The 18,844-nt window shown below is 43.7% G+C and overlaps 1 protein-coding gene across 1 annotated transcript in view; it reads right to left on the bottom strand.

The window, feature by feature from the left end:
• LOC114023296 (zinc finger protein 850-like) overlaps positions 1 to 18,697 on the bottom strand; it is a 20,404-nt gene extending 1,707 nt beyond the window's left edge. The window contains exons 1-5 of the mRNA XM_027835900.1: positions 18,619 to 18,697; positions 17,478 to 17,600; positions 6,774 to 6,900; positions 5,296 to 5,391; positions 1 to 588 (exon numbers count right to left, since the gene is read on the bottom strand). The exon at positions 1 to 588 is cut by the window's left edge and continues 1,707 nt beyond it. Of these exons, the coding sequence (XP_027691701.1) occupies positions 1 to 588; positions 5,296 to 5,391; positions 6,774 to 6,900; positions 17,478 to 17,510 (844 nt within the window). The 5' untranslated portion in view covers positions 17,511 to 17,600; positions 18,619 to 18,697. The remainder of the gene's footprint in view (positions 589 to 5,295; positions 5,392 to 6,773; positions 6,901 to 17,477; positions 17,601 to 18,618) is intronic.
• Positions 18,698 to 18,844: the final 147 nt, after the last annotated feature.

The following is an 18,844-nucleotide window of genomic DNA, read 5'->3' as shown; positions in this document are numbered from 1 at the left end:
ATTGATTACATTCATAAGGTTTCTCTCCAGTGTGGATTCTCTGATGTAAAGCAAGATTGGAGCTAGACCTGAAAGCTTTTTCACATTGATTACATTGATAAGGTTTCTCTCCAGTGTGGATTCTCTCATGTAAAGCAAGATTGGAGCTCTGTGTGAATGTCTTTCCACACTGATTGCATTCATAAGGTTTCTCTCCAGTGTGGATTCTCTGATGTCGAACTAGATGGGAGCTCTTTGTGAATGTCTTTCCACAATGATTACATTCATAAGGTTTCTCTCCGGTGTGAATTCTCTGATGTTCAGCAAATTTGTTTCTCTTTAGGAAAGTTTTGCCACATTGATTACATCCATAAGGTTTCTGTCCAGTGTGGATCCTCTGATGTCGAACAAGATGGGAGCTCTTTGTGAATGTTTTTCTGCGTTGATTACATTCATAAGACTTCTCCTCAGTGTGGATTCTCTGATGTACAGCTTCTATCCGAGTGAAGTCACAGAGACCATCACTCACGAATCTTTGCTTATGAGTTTCTTTCACAGAAAGGCTTAGTTCTTCAGTAGTCTCTTTCATTTCAAGTCTGAGCTCTCCTTCTGAAAGAAGCCAACAATAAAACATGCATACACAGACACATATACACACATACATAATTATATATCCCCTTCCCTCCGTGAGTAAAACATAAACTGGATTTCATTCTATTTCCCTGGGTTACTAGAAAAGTCCTCAAACATAAACGGGCAGAATCAATCATTTGAAAATGCCATTTAGCTCACAATCCAAAGGATGATTTAATTTACAAAGAGCTTCACACACAAGAACCTGTGACACAAGCAGGACCAGCATTCTCATCACATTCACAACTCAGGCCATGGGTTCAGAATGCCTGATGATTTAACCCAAATCCCAGCAGCTAAGACTAGAACTCAAACCCTGTGATTGGGCACGTTCTGTCCAGAGTACTAGACAAATTGTCTCCACTTTTAATCTTTCCTTCGCTTTCACTTTCCTTGTCTGTACTTTCAATCCTTTCTTCATATGTATTATGCCATTTGGTGCACATGCACTAAATCTTCATATTTCATGACCTATCACATCTCTACGCATAAGGTAATTTCCTGGTCGATCGCTTTCAATCTTATTTTTCCTGTTACAGTATCTGAGATCGTATGATAAATGCCAGCACTATTTTTTCCTACTTACCTGAGGTATAAGAGATTTCATTTTGGCCTATTACTTTTTTGGGACAGTCATTACTTATTTCTTTTCAATAATTTATCTTTAAGTGGCCCTGCTCACCAAAAAAATAAATAAATAAAATCCTTGTGTGGCATTTCCCAGCTCTTTGCAAATAAAGATGTTTTCCATCTGGGACAAGCTTATGCATGTTTCACCCATGAAATGTTTTTTCTGCAGTGATTCCAAACCATCACGATCAGGCATATAATGCTTTTGGGGATCATGCAGTGATTATATCACATTCTGCCTGCTTCTGGCTGAGTGTACATAGTCTTTAAGTTTCCCAACTTGACATCAAATTGTTTCCAAACTTCCAGGCAGGTTGGACATTCATGTGCAAATGGTCAGAGCAATGCACAGAGCCTCACTGGCTGGCTGTCACTGCACCATAGCAGTCCTCTCATTCCTGGGTTACCTTGTAATTGCATCTCAGCAAAGCTGTAATCACCAGATCAAGATGCTACACAGGTTTGCATTTTTGCAGCAGAGATGACAGGCTCTTTGAAAATCATGGTTGCTAGGCATGCACAGCAGAGGCCAAATCATCATGGACCCCCACAACTGTTCTATAAAAACAGATCTCAAGTTGCTACTCACTGCAATGCTAAGGCTGTTTTCTGGTTTGAACTTCTTTTCGCTTATGTTACTATTCTTCTATCTGGTAGCTTTGGCAACACAGATTAGTCATTCAGTAGAGTTTCAGTGACAGTATAGCCATTTTGCCAGTGATTATGAAAAAGAAAGTCATGTCAAAGAAATTCTATTCTTACAAAGGTGGTTTTATATATAAACATTGTTTAAAAAAATAAACAAAGCAATACATGCAATTGACCATCAAGTCCATTTATCATTTAATACACTACCTATCACAAGCTAATAGAAAAATAAATTTTTTATGTAACTAAAAATTCACTTTATTGGCTAGTTAGGGAACTAAAAACAAAAAATGAATTTCCATCCCTCAGCAAGACAGCTTGTCCAACTCTCCTCTCATTTGCCGCCTCATATCTATGTGAACATTTTCACGGTATTCTGTTTAAAAACCAGAATACAGCTGTGGTGCAGTGGATAGAATAATGGTTCTCTAGTCAGAAAGAGCTGTGTTCAAATCCCACCTCAGAAACTTGCTGGTTCTATGACCCTGGGCAAGTCACAGGACCTCAGTTAGCCTCAGTTACTTCATCTGTAAAACAGACATAATAATAGCATCTAACTCCGAGGGTTCTTAGGACTATCAAACGAGATCACATTTATCAAGTGTGTGGCACATCTATTATTTCTATCATTATCATTATGATTTTGACTATTTCCTCCCCATTTCTGCTCTCCTTCTTAAACCATTAATATCCTCATTCTTTGTATTCCTTATTTCCCTGTTCAACTAAATGTACTGCCATTCCAAAATACTCTCTTCCTGGGTCAGCTAAGGGTGAGGGTCATCGTCTAATCTTCCTTCTCAAACTATCCCCATTTTTGTATGCTGGGCCATGAGTTCCTTGACAGCAAGGACCGTCTTTTGCCATTCTTTGTATCCTCAAGGCTTAGCACAAGGACTGGAACACAAAAAGTACTTAATCAGTGTCTACTGACTGGCTGACTGAGTCCAAGGCTGACACCAGCCCTAGGCTCTACCTCAATCCCTGCATTCTGGTCTCTCTTCTAGTTGCCAAATGCATCTTTGGGCCTCAGTCATGTTTCTGTCTCTTTCTTGCACCCAATCACCTCTAAATAGTCACCTTTGTCAGGTTCAAACCCTAATGTAACCTGACCAGAACCAATACTGAAGATCACAGAGGCTTCTTCCTAGGCTCCTGAACGATCTCACACAATGGGAGTCTGCATAAACTGAGGTGATGGTCACCTACGTGAACCTGGTCAATGATTCTCCAAGAATGGGATAGAGATTGAGCCAGAGAGATCAGGAAAAGGACTTGGGCGATGAGTTAGCCAAATTTAGCCTTGGATTACTTCCAATTAAGGCAGTAGCCTTCACGTCTCCTTATGTACTGCTAAATGAAGAGAGACAATGTCAAGAAACCAGGATGCCTGGGTCCACTACAAATGGAGATACATCATCTCAATTGGGCCCTCATTGTGGCAAGGCATCCCCATGATGTCTGACTCCCTATGCCACTCACTGTAGCAACTTATCCAAATTTTTTCATTCTTCCCTAATGGCTTGCTTCTAACCTAGACACACCATCCTGCTCCCCGCCCCCCCCCCAACTTCTCACCTGAGAACCTGGCCTCTTATTTCACTGGGGGGGGGGGGAGGACATTTATCAAGAACTATCTTATCCTCCTCACCAAACATGAATCAGATGGCTTCATTTTCTTTTTGATTCCAATACCAGATGAAAAGGTCAACTTTCTGCTTTGAGGCCAATCCCTTTATGTGTGCAAATAATCCCAACCTGTCATCGACCTCATTAAATTCCATCCTCTGGTATTCCCAATTTATCACTAATTTTCAGTCCCTCCCATCCTCCCTTTCCTTTCCTATTGCCACAAATAAGCTCATTTCTCTCTAATCTAAAAAACACTCTCACTTGATCCATGCAGCCCCATGAGATAGTGTCCAACAGCTTTCTTCCATTTACTTCATGGCTAAACAGCCAGAGTTGGCCACTTACATTTAATGTCTCCAACTCCCTTCCCTTGCTTTCTTTGAAACTCTCTGCAGTCCAGCTCCCAATTTCATTGTTCAACTAAACTCCTCTCTCCAGAATCACCAATAATCTCAAAACTGCTAAAGTGGATGGCCATTTCTTCATCTTCATCCTTCTTGACTTCTTTGTAGGCTCTGACATGGTCGATTCCCACTTTTTCTCGATCCTCTCCTCTCTAGATTTTAGCGACATCACTCTCCCCTGGTTCTCCTATCAGATCCAAAACCAGACTTGGTCTCTTTCCCCCAACTCTCCCCTCTTCCTATTGTCCTGCTATTCAAGGCATCCTCCCATAGTCCAGGCTCACCAAGGAAGCGGCACACTCTCCTTGGCACCCACATTCACACCCCCAGCCCCACGTTCAATCTGTTCCAAAGTCCTGTGATTCCACCTGTGTGACCTCTCTCCCAGTACTGTCACTTTCTTGTTTCAGGCCCCAGTCACTTCACCCCTCAAGCATTTAAGAGCCTGCTGGTTGGTCTAGCTGCCTCATTTTCCCCTAGTCCAGTCAGTCCTTCACCCCATTACCAAGTTCATGTTCCTTAAGGTCTTAACGTGACCATGTCACCACCTACTCATCAACCTTGTCTGGCTCCCCAGCAAAAGGAGGCAATATGAAATCCTCCCTCGGGCTGCTAGAGTACTTTATCACCAATCCCTCTCCTACTCTTCAGTCTTCCTTCACCCCATTCCCCCCCATATATGCTACAATCCAGTGCTATGGGCCTCCTTTCTTTTCCAGAAACAGGACACTCCACTTAATGACTCCATGGGTTTTCCTCACTATACCTGTTGCCTAGAATGCTCACCCTGGCTTCCCTGAGGCCCCAGCTAGAGCCCACCTTCCACAATAAGCCTTTCCCAGTCCTCTTTCACTTTCTCCTGACCAGCTTCAATTTATCCTGTCTATAGTGCGTTTCTACAGAGTTGTTGGAGTGATGTCTGCCCACCAGACTGCGAGCTCCATGAAAGCCAGGGACATCCTTTGGGTCTCTTTATGACCCCAGTGCTCAGCACACAGCCTGGCATGTAGCAGGTGCTTAAATGTTTGTTGACTTGAAGGTCTAAGGAAGAGGTCATATGGTGTAGCCTAACCCTGCTCTTGCACTTTCAGGAGAGTTCCATACCCCCAAATTCCAAAGAATGACTTCTTAAAGGATCATGACTTGATCAATGGAAGGGAGCTAAAAGTCCATGGGGTCCAACTCCCTCATTTTACAGATGGGGAAACTGAGGCTCCACAGTTCAGTGACTGACCCAGGAAGCCACTGCTAAAAAACATGTGAAAAAGAATTCCAAGCCAGGTCTTCCTGCCCCCAAATCTAGCTTCACCACAACACATAGCAGCCTCTTGAACCACAGCTCTCATACACCTGCTTCCACCTCACTCACCTGGACAGTGGCTCCTCAAGCCTTCTTGCTCCGGCATCCATGGTGCTTCCCTTTGCTCAAAATAGGAGATCACATCTTCTCTGGGAACTGGAAGCCCTGGGCGTGGGGAATCAGTTAGGGATGAGCATGGAGAGAAAATTGTAATTTAGTTCTCTTTAGGGAGAGGAGTGTGGGTGCAGAGCTGCTCCACTCTGAGAATCACTCCAGTATGGTCACACATTAGTGTTTGTAACGCAAGTGGCCCAAAACAGGATGTGCTACACTATCCCACTGTACAACCTAGTTGAGAAACAGCCAGACCCTCCACCCCCTGCCCCCCAATCCTATCATGTTCCATTCTGGCTGAAACTGCTAACCCCAAAACTGGGTAAAAAGGGCAATGGTGCCAGAGCTACAGGGAGCTTGATGCATCATCTTTTGCCCTGCCCCCTGCCTGGCTCCTCACTCCCTGAAACCAACAGAAAGCATTTGCCTCTGTGGGTGAGAGTCTCCTGCTGGTAAACTCAAGAAACCCTAGCTGGTCCAAACTGATTCTCTGCCAGTCTGCTGTTCCTGCCAATGACAGGGGCATGTAAGCAAGAAGACAGGGTGGTCAGCTGCCACAGCACTGATTCTGGGGAGAGGTCGGGGAGAAGATCATGGAGCCAGGGTGGAATCAGAGAGTTTGGTCTTGGTGCAGCTTCTACACAGAAGGATGGACCCACTGCACAGTTTCCATTACCTAGAAATCAGAGGCAGCTGATGGTGCAGTGGAGAGAGCCCTGGGCCTGGAGTCAGGAATGCCTGAGGTTAAATCCAGCCTCAAGCAGTTACAAGCTATGTGCCCCTGGACAACTCATTTAAGCTTTGTCTGCCTTAGGTTCCTCAATTCTCAAATGGAGATAATAATAGCACCTAACCTGGAAAGTAATGGTGAAAATAAAGTGCCATAATATTCTACATTTCTTTACTTGGCACATGGCCTAGCCCCTGGCAAACAGCAGGTGAATATAAATGCTTATTCCCTTCCCTTCCTTTCCCACCATCCCTGCTAGAATTTTAGGGCAATATGAAGGAAGACAAAAAGGACAAATCTGCTACACTGGGCACAACTAGGAGCTTTAACCTACAAATGGATGCTTGTGAAAAAGAAGACCACTCTAAATACTTGACCCATCCCCAGGAGGAAGGGGTTGCAAGGACAAGCTGCCTTAGCATTCTCAGAGATTTGGCAGCGAAGTCCACATCCATCTGAGATGCTTCCACACCGACTGGATCTCTGACCTGGGAGCAACAAAGGAAACCCTCAGGCTCCTATCGCACAGTGCAAAGACTTTCTGTAGGACAATCAGGCAGCAGGAGGACCCTGTCTCTTGGACACAAGAGACCAATACTCTTCTCTCTCCAATAACTGATAAGTGCTCCAAACCCTGCACACCAGGGAATGAAGATGTTCCCTTTGATTGCAGACTCAGAGTTACCAGACGAAGTGTCCTTACCTAGCGAGAGCAGGTTCCGGGCATTCTCCAGCATCACCTCCTTGTACAACTCCTTCTGAGGGTGGTCCAAGAGGCCCCACTCCTCCTGGGTGAAGTCCACAGCCACATCCTTGAATGTCACCAACCCCTAAATCATCAAAAGTCATAGGATGTAGAGCTGAAAGACATGTCAGAATTAAACAGTCCGCCCCTCATCAGTTTACAGGAAGAAAATGAAGCTCAAATCAAAACAACTCTGAGGTATCACATCACACCTATCAGATTGGCTAACATGACAAAACAGGAAAATGATAAATGTTGGAGAAGATGTGGGAAAATTGGAACACTAACGCACTGTTGGTGGAGTTGTGAACTGATCCAACCATTCTGGAGAGCAATTTGGAACTATGACCAAAGGGTTATAAAAATATGCATACCCTTTGATCCAGCAAAAGCATTTCTAGGAGAAAAGGACCCACATGTACAAAAATATGTATAACAGCTCTTTTTGTGGTGGCAAAGAATTGGAAATTGAGGGGATACTCATCAATTGGGGAATGGCTGAACAAGTTGCGGTATACGAATATAATGGAATACTATTATGCTATAAGAAATGATAAGCAAGTGGACTTCAGAAAAACCTGAAAAGACTTGCATAGACTGCTGCTGAGTGAAGTGAGCAGAACCAGGAGAACGTTGTACACAATAATAGCCACCTTGTGCAATGATTAATGTTGACAGATTTAGCCCTGCTCAACAATGCAAGGATCTAAGAGATCTTCAAAGGTCTCATGATGGAAAATGCTATCCACATCCAGAGAAAGAACCATGGAGTTTAAATGCAGATCAAAGCATACTATTTGTTATTTTTTTCTTCTTTCTGTTTTGTTTCCTCTTTCTGGTGGTTAGGGTTAGGGTTAGGTTTGCAATACTTCCTTACAACATCACTAATATGAAAATGTTTAATAGAAATGTATATGTATAGCCCATATCATATTTTGAGCCGTCCTGGGGGCGGGGAGGGAGAGGGAGAAAAATTCAAAACTCAAAAGCCTATGGAAGTGATTGTTGATAAATCAAAATGAATTAATAATAAAAAAAAGATAATGAAGGATAAAAAAAAGGAGGAAAGAAAATGAAGCCCAGAAAAGGGATTTGACAAAGGTCATACCCTTTGAGTGTCAGTTAGCTCTTAAAACCATTGTCATTAAGAATCCAACTGAATTTTGAGAAATGCATTTCATATGATCAGTTGGAATAAAGTTGAGAAACGTCTTATTATGGAAGGTATCTTCCTATGGAATCAGGGAGAAAGTGTATGCTCTGTCTCTGAGGCAGGGGGATCTGTGGAGAAGAAAGAGTGATATGAAATTTCTTCCTTATCAGAACTGATATAAGTGATATGTTCCAAAGAGTTTGTGAGCATTCGGGGGGGAAAAGTTTTATGATTTTGTGATTTTATGGTTTTGTGATCCCTTAAAAGAGAACAAAGTTAAAGATCTAGTTTGCTCCCTGAGAGGCTGAAATAAAGTCTTATCTAGATGAAAACATGAAGAGGGTTCTAAAGAGATATTCATCAGTATCTGGACTGCACTGAGTGCTATGAGATGGTTTTCAGCCAAGTGAGGAAGTGTCATCTGTTGTTACATTGCGGGCTTGAGGTCACTCTGGGAAATGACAAGCTGTAACCAAAACAGAAAAAAAGAGGTCAGGTAGACAGGAAGGAGGAAAACCAGGAGAGAGTGGCGTCCTAAAAAGCTAGAGAGAAGAGAGTGATCAAAAGTGTCTAAGGCTGGAGATAAGCCAAGGACTATAAGGATGGAGAAGGCGACCTCTATGGTCTCAGAAAGAGAAAGGTATATAGGGGAGTAGGTGAGGAGGAGGGGGGAGATACTGAAAAGGTGGAGATAAAGGAAGGAGGCCTTAATATGGGGTGGGGAGGGGTTCCACTGGTGAATATTCTCATGGGTGAAGGGAGATGAGGACTACACACTGAACCCTGGGAAGGGGGAAGGTTAGTGCCTTAAAAGTCTGCATGTCCTGGGGCTGGAGGGAATCACCACCCTTCGGGGCAGCTAGCAGTTGGAAGACTAGGAGAACACGGACACAGGGTCAAGATTTTCAAGAAGACATGGAAGAAAAATAAAAGGTCAACAAGAGATGGCACAGATCAGGAGGAGACATTTCCTACCCTGGAGCAGTGAATGCTCTTTCTGATACCTGCAGGGATACACATTATTCTGAAAGTTAGGCACAATAGAAAAGGGGAATTCATGGGGTAAAGCCACAGGTTCCCAAAGTGGATGATAATGCCCCCTGGGGGGCACTGGAATAATCCAGGGTGTGGTGGTAGCCTCAGGTGCTAATTGTGGAGCATTGAAAAAAATAAGGGGGTGATGGAAGCATAAGGAAAGAAGAAAAGAAAGTTGTGAAAAACCGTTCACACAGGTTGAAGTCACAGTGATTACATTATTTTCCAAATAAACACAAAAATGCAAGTTACATCTGATCAATGGTCAAGTCCCCTGACAGGTCTTAACAAGCAAGTGTTGGCAGGTGAGCATGTAGCACATTGTCAAGAAGTTCAGCATGCATTGGCAGGAATATGTGCATGTAATGACTTGTCTACAAAACAATACTAGACAGTTATGTGACTCCTCATCAAAATTTCAATGGAGGAAAAAATTCCCAAATTTACAATAAAGTATTAAATTTAAGATGTGTCATTATTACACACACGTAATATATTTTTTGAAATGATGGAAATTAAAAAGAGAGACCAAATGATTACAGGGGCTATGAATCAGAGAATGAGGGTCTAGGTAAAACAGAAAGAGAAGATAGACAATGAAGAGAGTGAGAGAAATCCTTGCTCGAAAAGGGCAGACAAATAAATGACATTCAAAAACTAATGAACAGGACTAGTTGGAAGGAGAGTCTATAACAGTAACTGAGAGGAAAAGGCTCCCCCAGGGAGGGAATATGGAATGAGATGAAAGCAGAAGAGAGGAGCAAATTTCTGGAGAAACTGGAGTTAAAAAGACTTATGGCATCTTCTAAATGTGGTAACAAAGGAAAATGCATTATTTCTTTGCACCACATGGAACTTCTACAAAAATTAACCACTAGAGCACAGAGATACTGCAGACAAATGTAAAAAGGCAGAAATAATCAATATATCCTTTCATTCCATAAGGAAATATGGTTCAGGGAACACAAACAAAAGATACAAACCTAAATAGAGATTAACAATGACATATTAAATAATGACTGAGTCAAAGAACAAATCACAGAAACAGTGACCTTGTAAAAGAAAATTAAGGATGAGACAACATACCAACATACCAAAATCTCTGGGATTCAGCTAAAGCAGTCCTCAGGGGAAAATATACCCTTACAATTATACATTGAGAATATAGAAAAAGAGAAGAAATTGAATATCCACTTAAAATAAGCACAAAAGAGCAGATATTAAAAATTAGAAGGGAATAGATAAACTGGAAACAAAAAAATCATAGACACAACAGATAAAACTAAAAGCTGATTCTTTGAAAGGACTAATACAATTGAAAACCCTTAGCTAATATGAATAAAAGAGAGCAGAAAATTAAATCAATAAAATAGTAAATGAGAAAGGTAAAATCACAGCAAAACCACAAGAAATAAAAAAGATAATCTGAACATATTATGCAGCTTTATGCAATGAAATTAAAAACATAAAAGAACTAAAGGAATTCCTCCAAAAACATGAAATACTCAAACTATCAGAAGATAGGAAAAATTCTAAAAAATTTGTAAAAAATAGCAACCATACTTCACAAATAATTCCCCAAAATAAGAAACTATCTTACCAGAATCCTTTTATGAATGAGATAAACATAGATCTAATAACAAAACCAGGGAAAGTCAAAACACAGAAAGTAAACTATAAGCCAGTATCATTAATGACACTGACTCAAAAATTTTAAATGAAATTCTATCAAAATGACTACAAATTAATTATCCAAGAAATCATTCTGCACGATCAAGTGGGATTCATACCAGGAATGCTGGTTGGTTGGAAAGATGGTTGTTATCCTTCATTCTCGAAGAGGACCCAAATGCCATCACTCTGCTAGAGTCAAAGCAAGGTGCGTATGACTGGCTGATCAGACCTATACGAGCTCAGAGGGCTCTGCCACAGGTCAAGCACGAGTAGTCCATGTGAACATTTGGGGTGGATTCTCTAAATCTGCCCACCTCGCATTTCTTTTGAGCTCCTCCAATTCTGCTTTGCAGGGGCAGCTAGGTGGCGCAGTGGATAGAGTGTCGGCCCTAGAGTCAGGAGGACCCGAGTTCAAGTCTGGCCTCAGACACATAACAATCACTAGCTGTGTGACTCTGGGCAAGTCACTTAACCCCAATTGCCTCATATAAAAAAACAAACAAAACAAAACAAAACAAGGACACTTCTGCTTCGCTCACAGAGTACAGCACCTTCTCTGATGAGGGCTCGCCACGCTCGGTGGTCCTGTGGCGGTGTCTCACAATCAATTCCAGAGTTCTTCAGAGAGAACTTGAGAGTGTCCTTGCATTGCTTCTTCTGACCTTCATGTGAGTGCCTGCCTTGTGTGAGTTCTCCCTAAAATAGTCTTTCAGGAAAGCATACCTTTGGCATTTGAACAACATGGCCAGCCCATCACAGTGGTGCTCTCTGCAATAGAGTTTGAATGCTTGATGGTTTAGTTCAAGAAAGGACCTCAGTGTCTAGCACCTTATCCTGCCAGGTGATCTTCAGAATCTTCCTAAGACAATTCGGATGAAGCAATTCCGTTTCCTGGCATGGTGCTAGTATGCTGTCCAGGTTTCAGGTTTCACAGGCATACAACAATGAGACAGTACAACAGCTCTATAGACCTTCAGTCTGGTAGTCAGTCCAATACCTCTTTCCCTCACACTTTCCTTTGGAGCCTCCCAAACACTGAGCTAGTTCTGGCAATGCATGCATCAACCTCATTATCAGTGTGTTCATTCCTAGAAAATATACTGCCAACGTAAGTGAACTTATCCACAACGTTGAGTATTTCTCCATTTGCTGTGACTGATGGTTATGTATAGATGGTGTGGTGCTGGCTGATCGAACACCTGTGTTTTCTTGGTGTTAAATATTAGGCCAAAATTAGTGCAAGCAGCAGAGAATCGATCTATACTTTGTTGCATCTCAGCTTCAGAGGTTGCATTAAGTGCACAACCATCTGTAAACAGAAAATCATGCACCAACACTCCCTTCACTTTAGTCTTGGCTTGTAGCCTTTTCAAGTTGAAGAACTTACCATCAGTGAGGTAGCTGACCTTGATACTGTGTTCATCCTCATTGAAGGCGTCTGACAACATGGCTGAAAACATCATGCTAAAAAGCATGGGAGCAAGCACACAGCCTTTTTTCACTCCACTGGTGACTGGGAAAGTGTGAGAATATTGTTCCTTACCTAGAACTTGGGCAAGAATGCCATCATGAAATTGACATATAATGCTTTTAAACTTCTCCAGGCCACCAAATTTTGATATAATTTTCCATAAGCCCTCAAAGGCCTCGGTCAGATCTACATGTGTTGATTACAGGCCTCTGTTCTGCTCTTGGCATTTCTCCTGGAGTTATCGGGCAGCAAACACCATATCAACTGTTCCTTGGCCCTTTCTGAAGCCACACTGACTCTTAGGTAGATGACCATTTTGCAGGAGAAGGATCAGCCTACTGAGGAGGACTCTAGCAAGAATCTTGCCAGCAATGACTAAGAGAGAGATCCCCCCCCGTGATGGTCACAGGACAATCTATTTCCCTTTATCTTTAAAGAGATGGACAACGGAGGCATCCTTGAACTCCTGTGGGATAAACTCCTCTTGCCATATAACTTGAAAAGTGTCTATCAGCTTTCGTATGAGCAGGGGACCCCTGCCTTGTAGATCTCAGCTGGAATAGAATCAGCACCAGGAGCTTTTCTCCACAAGAGGAGCCTAATGTAATTCAAAACCTTTTCTTCAGTTGGAACTTCAGCTAGGGAGGGACCGACTTCAACCTGAGGTAACTGGTCAATGGCCTCAGCGCTGATTGATGATGGTCTGTTGAGAACACCATGGAAGTGTTCAGTCCATCTCTCTAGGATCTGGTCCTTATCACTGATCAATGTGGCTCCATCAGCGCTGAGTAGCTGAGATGCACCATATGTCTTTGGCCCATAAATAGCCTTTAAGGCATCATAAAAGCACTTTGCATTGCTACTATCAGTGTAAAACTGAATTTCAACTGCCTTCTTACTGAACCAAGAATCCTGCATCTCTCTAAGCTTCACTTGTACTTTACTTTTGATGGAATTAAATGGTGAATTCTTAGAGATGGATGAACTATCCTGCTGGTAAACCTTGAGGAGTTCTCGTTTTACATTTAGCAGCTTCTGATTTTTCCCATCATCTTCGTAATACGGGTCTTGATGTTTGTGGGTGTTCTGACCCAGATGAGCCAATATGGTGCTGTACACCAAATCTCTGAAAGCTGCCCACTCCCTTTCCGCTCCATTGTTGCCAACTGTGTGTTGGCTCAACCTTCCCTCCAAGCTAGCAGCCAACTGTTTCTGCTCAGAGAAGCACTCTAATCTGTTGACATTAATTATTCTGGTAGTCATCCTGCCTTGGGGCCACCGCTTTTGTTGAAAGTGAATATTTAGCTCGGGAGAGGATAAGTCTATGATCAGTCCAGGGATGCAAGGATAGCTCAAAATTAGAAAAACAATGAACATAATATTCTAAACCAAATCATCTAAAACCATATGGCCATCTTGACAGATGCAGAACAAGCTTCTGACAGAGTACAGCTCTTTCTTATGCTAATAATGCAATAAGAAATAGAGGCATAGTGGGAATTTTTTCACTATCATAAAAAATATCCATCTAAAACCAAAAGTATCACATGAAGTGGGGATACATTAGAACCTTCTCCAAGAAATGCAGCAGTGAAGCAAGGATTCTCCCCACTCTTCTGGAAATGCATGCATTAGTCATAAGACACGAGACAATTAATAGCTTCAGCGAAGTTGTAGGTTACAAAACGAGTTCTCCAAAGCCAACAGGATTTCTACCTAACTGTAGCGATTAAAATGAGACACAGTTCTGGGTCAGAAATTTAATCACTTTATTAATAAGGCCAACATGCTTATTAATAAAAGGATGTCATTTGGCTGGCTCTCTTAGACCAAAGACAATCCAGGCTTATATGTTCTTTTGGGAGAGGAGTAGCAATCAATTCTGATTGGTTAACAATGACAGAAAGAGGGGCTATCTTGGGCAGCTAGGTGGCACAGTGGATAGAGCACTGGCCCTGAAGTCAGGAGGACCTGAGTTCAAATCCGGCCTCAGACCAAACACTTGACACGGACTAGCTGTGTGACCTTGGGCAAGTCACTTAACCCTGCTTGCCTCATTTAAAAAAAAAAAAAAGAGGGGCTATCTACCCATACCATCCCCAGCTTTGGGTAATCTATTCAAAGACTGTATGCTCCACCCAAGCCTGAGCAGAACAAGAACTGGGCAGGGTCTTGAACCGGAAAGTGAGTCCAATCTTATTATCAGCAGAGTCCTTCAAGAAACTGAACTTTTAAAAATTAGAAAATTAGAATTTAATTTAAATTTAAAAATTTAATTTAAAAATTAGAAAAAACGGGGGGGGAAGGCCTCTGGATCTCCCCAAATCATCTGTTATTCATAATCATTTCTCTCACAATAATAAAATACACGGAGGAATAATCAAAAGGGAAATCCCATTCCAAACAAGTAAATTATAAACATAATATTTAGGGATCCACCTCCCAAAGCACACAAAAAGAGTTGCACAGATTCAATTACTAAGCAATCCTTTTTTTAAAAAATTTTTTATTTTATTTTATTTTTTTCAAAGCAATTCTTAAAGAAATGAAGGACAATCCAAATAGCTGGAAGAATATTCAATGCTCCTGGCTAGGTTGTGTCAATATAATAACAATGACAATATTACCCAAAATAATTTACACTTTTAATGCTATACTAATGTCACAAATGAAATTTTACAAAAGGATAAACTGAGGCAGTTCTCCCAGTAAGACAACATTTATTAACAGGGGCAGGCAGCCTGATAATAAAGGATGGCTCAAATGGCCCTGCCTCTGGCCAAAAGACCCCAACTGAAGATGCATTTTTATTGAAATGAAGATGAAAAAAATAAAAATGAAGATACCATTTTTATAAGCATAGAACAAAGAAAATAAATTCTACCATGTGTGATGGTTAGCATCACAGGGATGAGGGATCATCATTGGTCACGTCAAAGAAAGAATAGCCTCCACATCCCATGAGGACCATCCCCTCTGTCTCTAGGGAATGTTTTGGTAAAATGATGGGTCCTAGATGTACCCTGGGGTAGCTGATGAGGACCTGGGTGTGGAAGACTTTACTGGCTGGGGGAACAGGAGGAGGGGTTAATACAAGACCATTTTAATTGTTAAAGATGGGATAAGGTCATTTCAAGAATCCAGATCTTGCAGGAAATGCTGAGATAATGTGTTATGAGAGTATTGAGTTTTCTTTAACTAATGAGTTTTTTTGGGGTGGGGGGAGAGGGGGCAACGACTTTTCTCCACATGAGCTTTTTCTCTCGGAGACAAAGAGGAGGCTTTTTGGTTTATCACATAGAATACAGAACATGGTTCATGAACAAGATCACTGAGTAAAATCTGATATAAAATGCTAGAGCAAGAATTAATTCTCTAACTAATCAAATTATGAAGAGGATATTTCACAGGGCTGAATAAAATCACAACAAAATTCATTTGAAAAAACCAAAGATCTACAATATCAAGGGAAATGATGGAAAGAAGTAAGGACATAGGGGGAATAGCACCTGCAGACCTTAAATTATATTATAAAGCAGCATCATCAAAACTAAATGGTATTGGTAAAATGATAGAGAGATAAATCAATGGGAAGGGAAACAGATAAATTAGAAACAAAAAAATCATAGAAATGACAAAACTAAGAGGAGGTTCTTTGAAAAGATTAATAAAAATCAAAGAAACTTTAGCTAATCTGACTAAAAAGAGAGTAGAAAAATAGCAAACGAGAAAGCTAAAATCACAGTGAAACCAGAAGAAATAAAAACGCTAATCAGAACCCATTCTGCACAGTTTTATGCTAACAAAACCAAGAACACAAAGGAGATGGAGGGATTCCTCCAAAACCACAAAATACTCAAACTATCAGAAGACCAGAAAGAGATCTTGAGTAACCTGATCTCTGAAAAGAAAACAGACTTTAGATGGAAAAGCACCAAAGGAAAAAACCCTTTGGGTTCTGACAGATTCACAGGACAATTCTAGCCAATTTGGAAAGAATGGGTAGTCCCCACATTTCACAAACAACTCCCCAAATAAGAAAGTATCCTACCAAGACCAATATAGACCTAAACCCTAAACCAGAGAAAGGCAGAACAGAGAAAGCCAATATCCTAAGTGAACATGGCCCTGCAACTTTTAAACCAAATGCTGTATGAGACATCTGTGAAACAGTAGGACCCTGTCCTTCTGTCCATCCCCTCCTCACATAGAGGAGATACAAAAGGGGCAGCACACTCTCCTGGTTGCATCCTGTGCTGCCTTACTTAGAAAGTCACTAGCAAGGACCCTGACAATTCTTGCAACAGGATCAAATGCCTAAGGTGCATATAACCAGCCCCCAAACCCTTTGCAGTCTTCTTACACCTTACTCTCCACCACCTCCTCCTCTCTGACCCAGGGACACTGGCCTCCTGGCTGATCCTTGACCAATACCCCTCATCTCCTGACTCTGTGCCTTTCCAATGCCCGTCTGTCACATTTGGAAGGCTCTCCCTCCTCATCTCAGCCTCCAGGCTTCCTTCAAGGCTCTGCTGAAGTTGCACCTTCTGAAAACATTATTTCCCTGGCCCCCAAATGTTTAAAGCTTCCCTCTTGGAATACCTCCCTTGTATATCGTATATCATAGAGAGCCTGGACACTGTTGACAACAGGTGGTCTCCCCCATTAGACTGGGAAATCCTTAGGGCAGGCCTTGGTTTTTCCTTCTTCTGCATCTAGGGAAGCTCTGAACAATGTCCAACACAGAGTAGGACCTTTCTAAATGCTTACTGGCTAGACCTAAGAACTGGTAAAGGAGAGGGGTTCAGAGAGGCCAGAGAAGGCCTGTGTGAGCAGCACAGGACGACAATTTCTGCTCTGATGACCGCACTACAAAGGACAAGAGCTGGGGGCCTTTGGGGCTCTGCTCCAGGCCTGACCAGACAAGACTCAGGGTGAAGGGTTTTCCTGGACCTTCAGTTGGTACAAGGAAGAGCTTGGCCACAAGAAAACAGAGAGGAGGGGGTGCTAGGTAGGCTCAAAGACAGCAAAGACGTGATCCCTGCGGAGTAGAGCCTATGGAGGGAAGTGAACGTCCTGGTCAGTCAGGTTAATGAGGGGACCTTAAAAACAAACAGGAGAGGGCAGCGATTGGGGGGGAGGGTGCCAATGAATCAGACTGAAACACAGAAGCAGAGAGCAGGGCAGGGTGGTTACTTCTGTATTTATTTCATGCCTATTTTTGTAAAGAAACAACCCACAAGGGAGGCACTGCCAGCTTCACCAACAATCTCATGGAAATGGCGTCGATGGCTGAGGTTGGTCAAGTCTGTGGATGGACAGCACTCACCTGAGGTGGGGGTCTGTGGCTCCCAGGGGCCATTCCCTCTGGCTTGGGCCAGGCCTTGGTCCTCCACAGACTGAGCAGGGGAGGGAGATGTCTTTCCCTTCTCTTCCTAGGCAGGAGGCTGGCCTACAGGAATTTCAGAAGGTAAGGCCCAATAGGAATTACAAAGGCCCTGGCCCTGCCCTCAGGGCAGACTTCACCCTACAGAGGAAGGGAGGCAGCAAGGAGGGTCAGGCTGGGAAATGAGGATGGTCTGACCAGGAAGACTACTTCCCTCCCATCCTCTCACAGAGCCCCAAGAGGCAGAGGGGGCCTGGGAGCCTCAATGGCTCCTGGGTCAGAGCTCTCTCCTACTCCCAGGCACATGACCTAGACAACAGACTGACTGCTTGATCTAGGAGGGAGGGAAGCCTGGGAAGGCTGAGGGCGCAGAAGAGCCTCCAGGGAATGACCAGGGGAAGCCAGAGACTGGGAGACAAAATCCAGCCTGGGATTCAGCCCTGAGGGCTGTGAAAGAAGTGGGGCAGAGGGAGGGTCTGGGAGGGTCTGGGAGGCTCGTGGCAGGGAGGTCAGGGACCCTGGAGGGACAGGAAAGGCTTCGGGTGGAGACTGAGACAGGGAAAGCCAGGACTGTGTCCGGGGTCTACTTAGGAGTTGGGGAGGATCCTGGGACCCCCACTAGAGCTCGGGCTTGGAACCCCTAAAGGGAAACGAGACAGGGAGCCAATGCCTGGGTTCTGATGGGGAAGCGGCCCAAGAGCCGAGTCCGAATAAGGGGGAGCTTTGGCTCCTGCATCCCGGGTGCAGTCCCTGGGGTGGGTCCTTGGAGGGAGGGAGAACGGGTCTGCAGGCAAGAGGGGGAAGGAAACAGGACACGGGGGTCCGGGTAAGGGAGGCAAGCAGCAGCATCCCAGGTGGGGTCCCGGGACCCGGGACACGTGACACGTGGTCCTGCTGCGCTGGCTGAAAGCGGGACTTCTGGGTCCCCGAGGGCAAAGCTGGAAGCTGGGGAGGCCTGACGCAATGGCAAACCTGGGGAGGGGGACCCCGGACGTTTGGGGAGTGACTAGGGGGTCCGGGGGGCTCGTCCGGCGGCCAGGCGGGAGTGGGAAGCGTGCCCCTGGCGGATCTGCCGGACACTCACCAGGAGGTCGGAGGAGGAGGACAAGAACCGGGGACCCGGGCAGCCGGCCCAGACCTTCCGGGACCCCCACCCGCGGAGCCAACGTCCGGGAGGCAGTGACGTCGGCCCTCCGACTTCCTGCCAGCCCGCTCTGGGCGGGGCCTCCTAGTGCCAGGACACGCGCCCCTCCTCCAATCAGGACCCGGCTGGCCCCTCCTCCAATCAGGACCCGGCTGGCCCCTCCTCC

Source organism: Vombatus ursinus, unplaced genomic scaffold (genome assembly GCF_900497805.2).
Source record: "Vombatus ursinus unplaced genomic scaffold, bare-nosed wombat genome assembly UNPS02014817.1, whole genome shotgun sequence".
Lineage (NCBI taxonomy): Eukaryota > Metazoa > Chordata > Mammalia > Diprotodontia > Vombatidae > Vombatus > Vombatus ursinus.
This window is presented reverse-complemented; position numbering and strand designations above follow the sequence as displayed.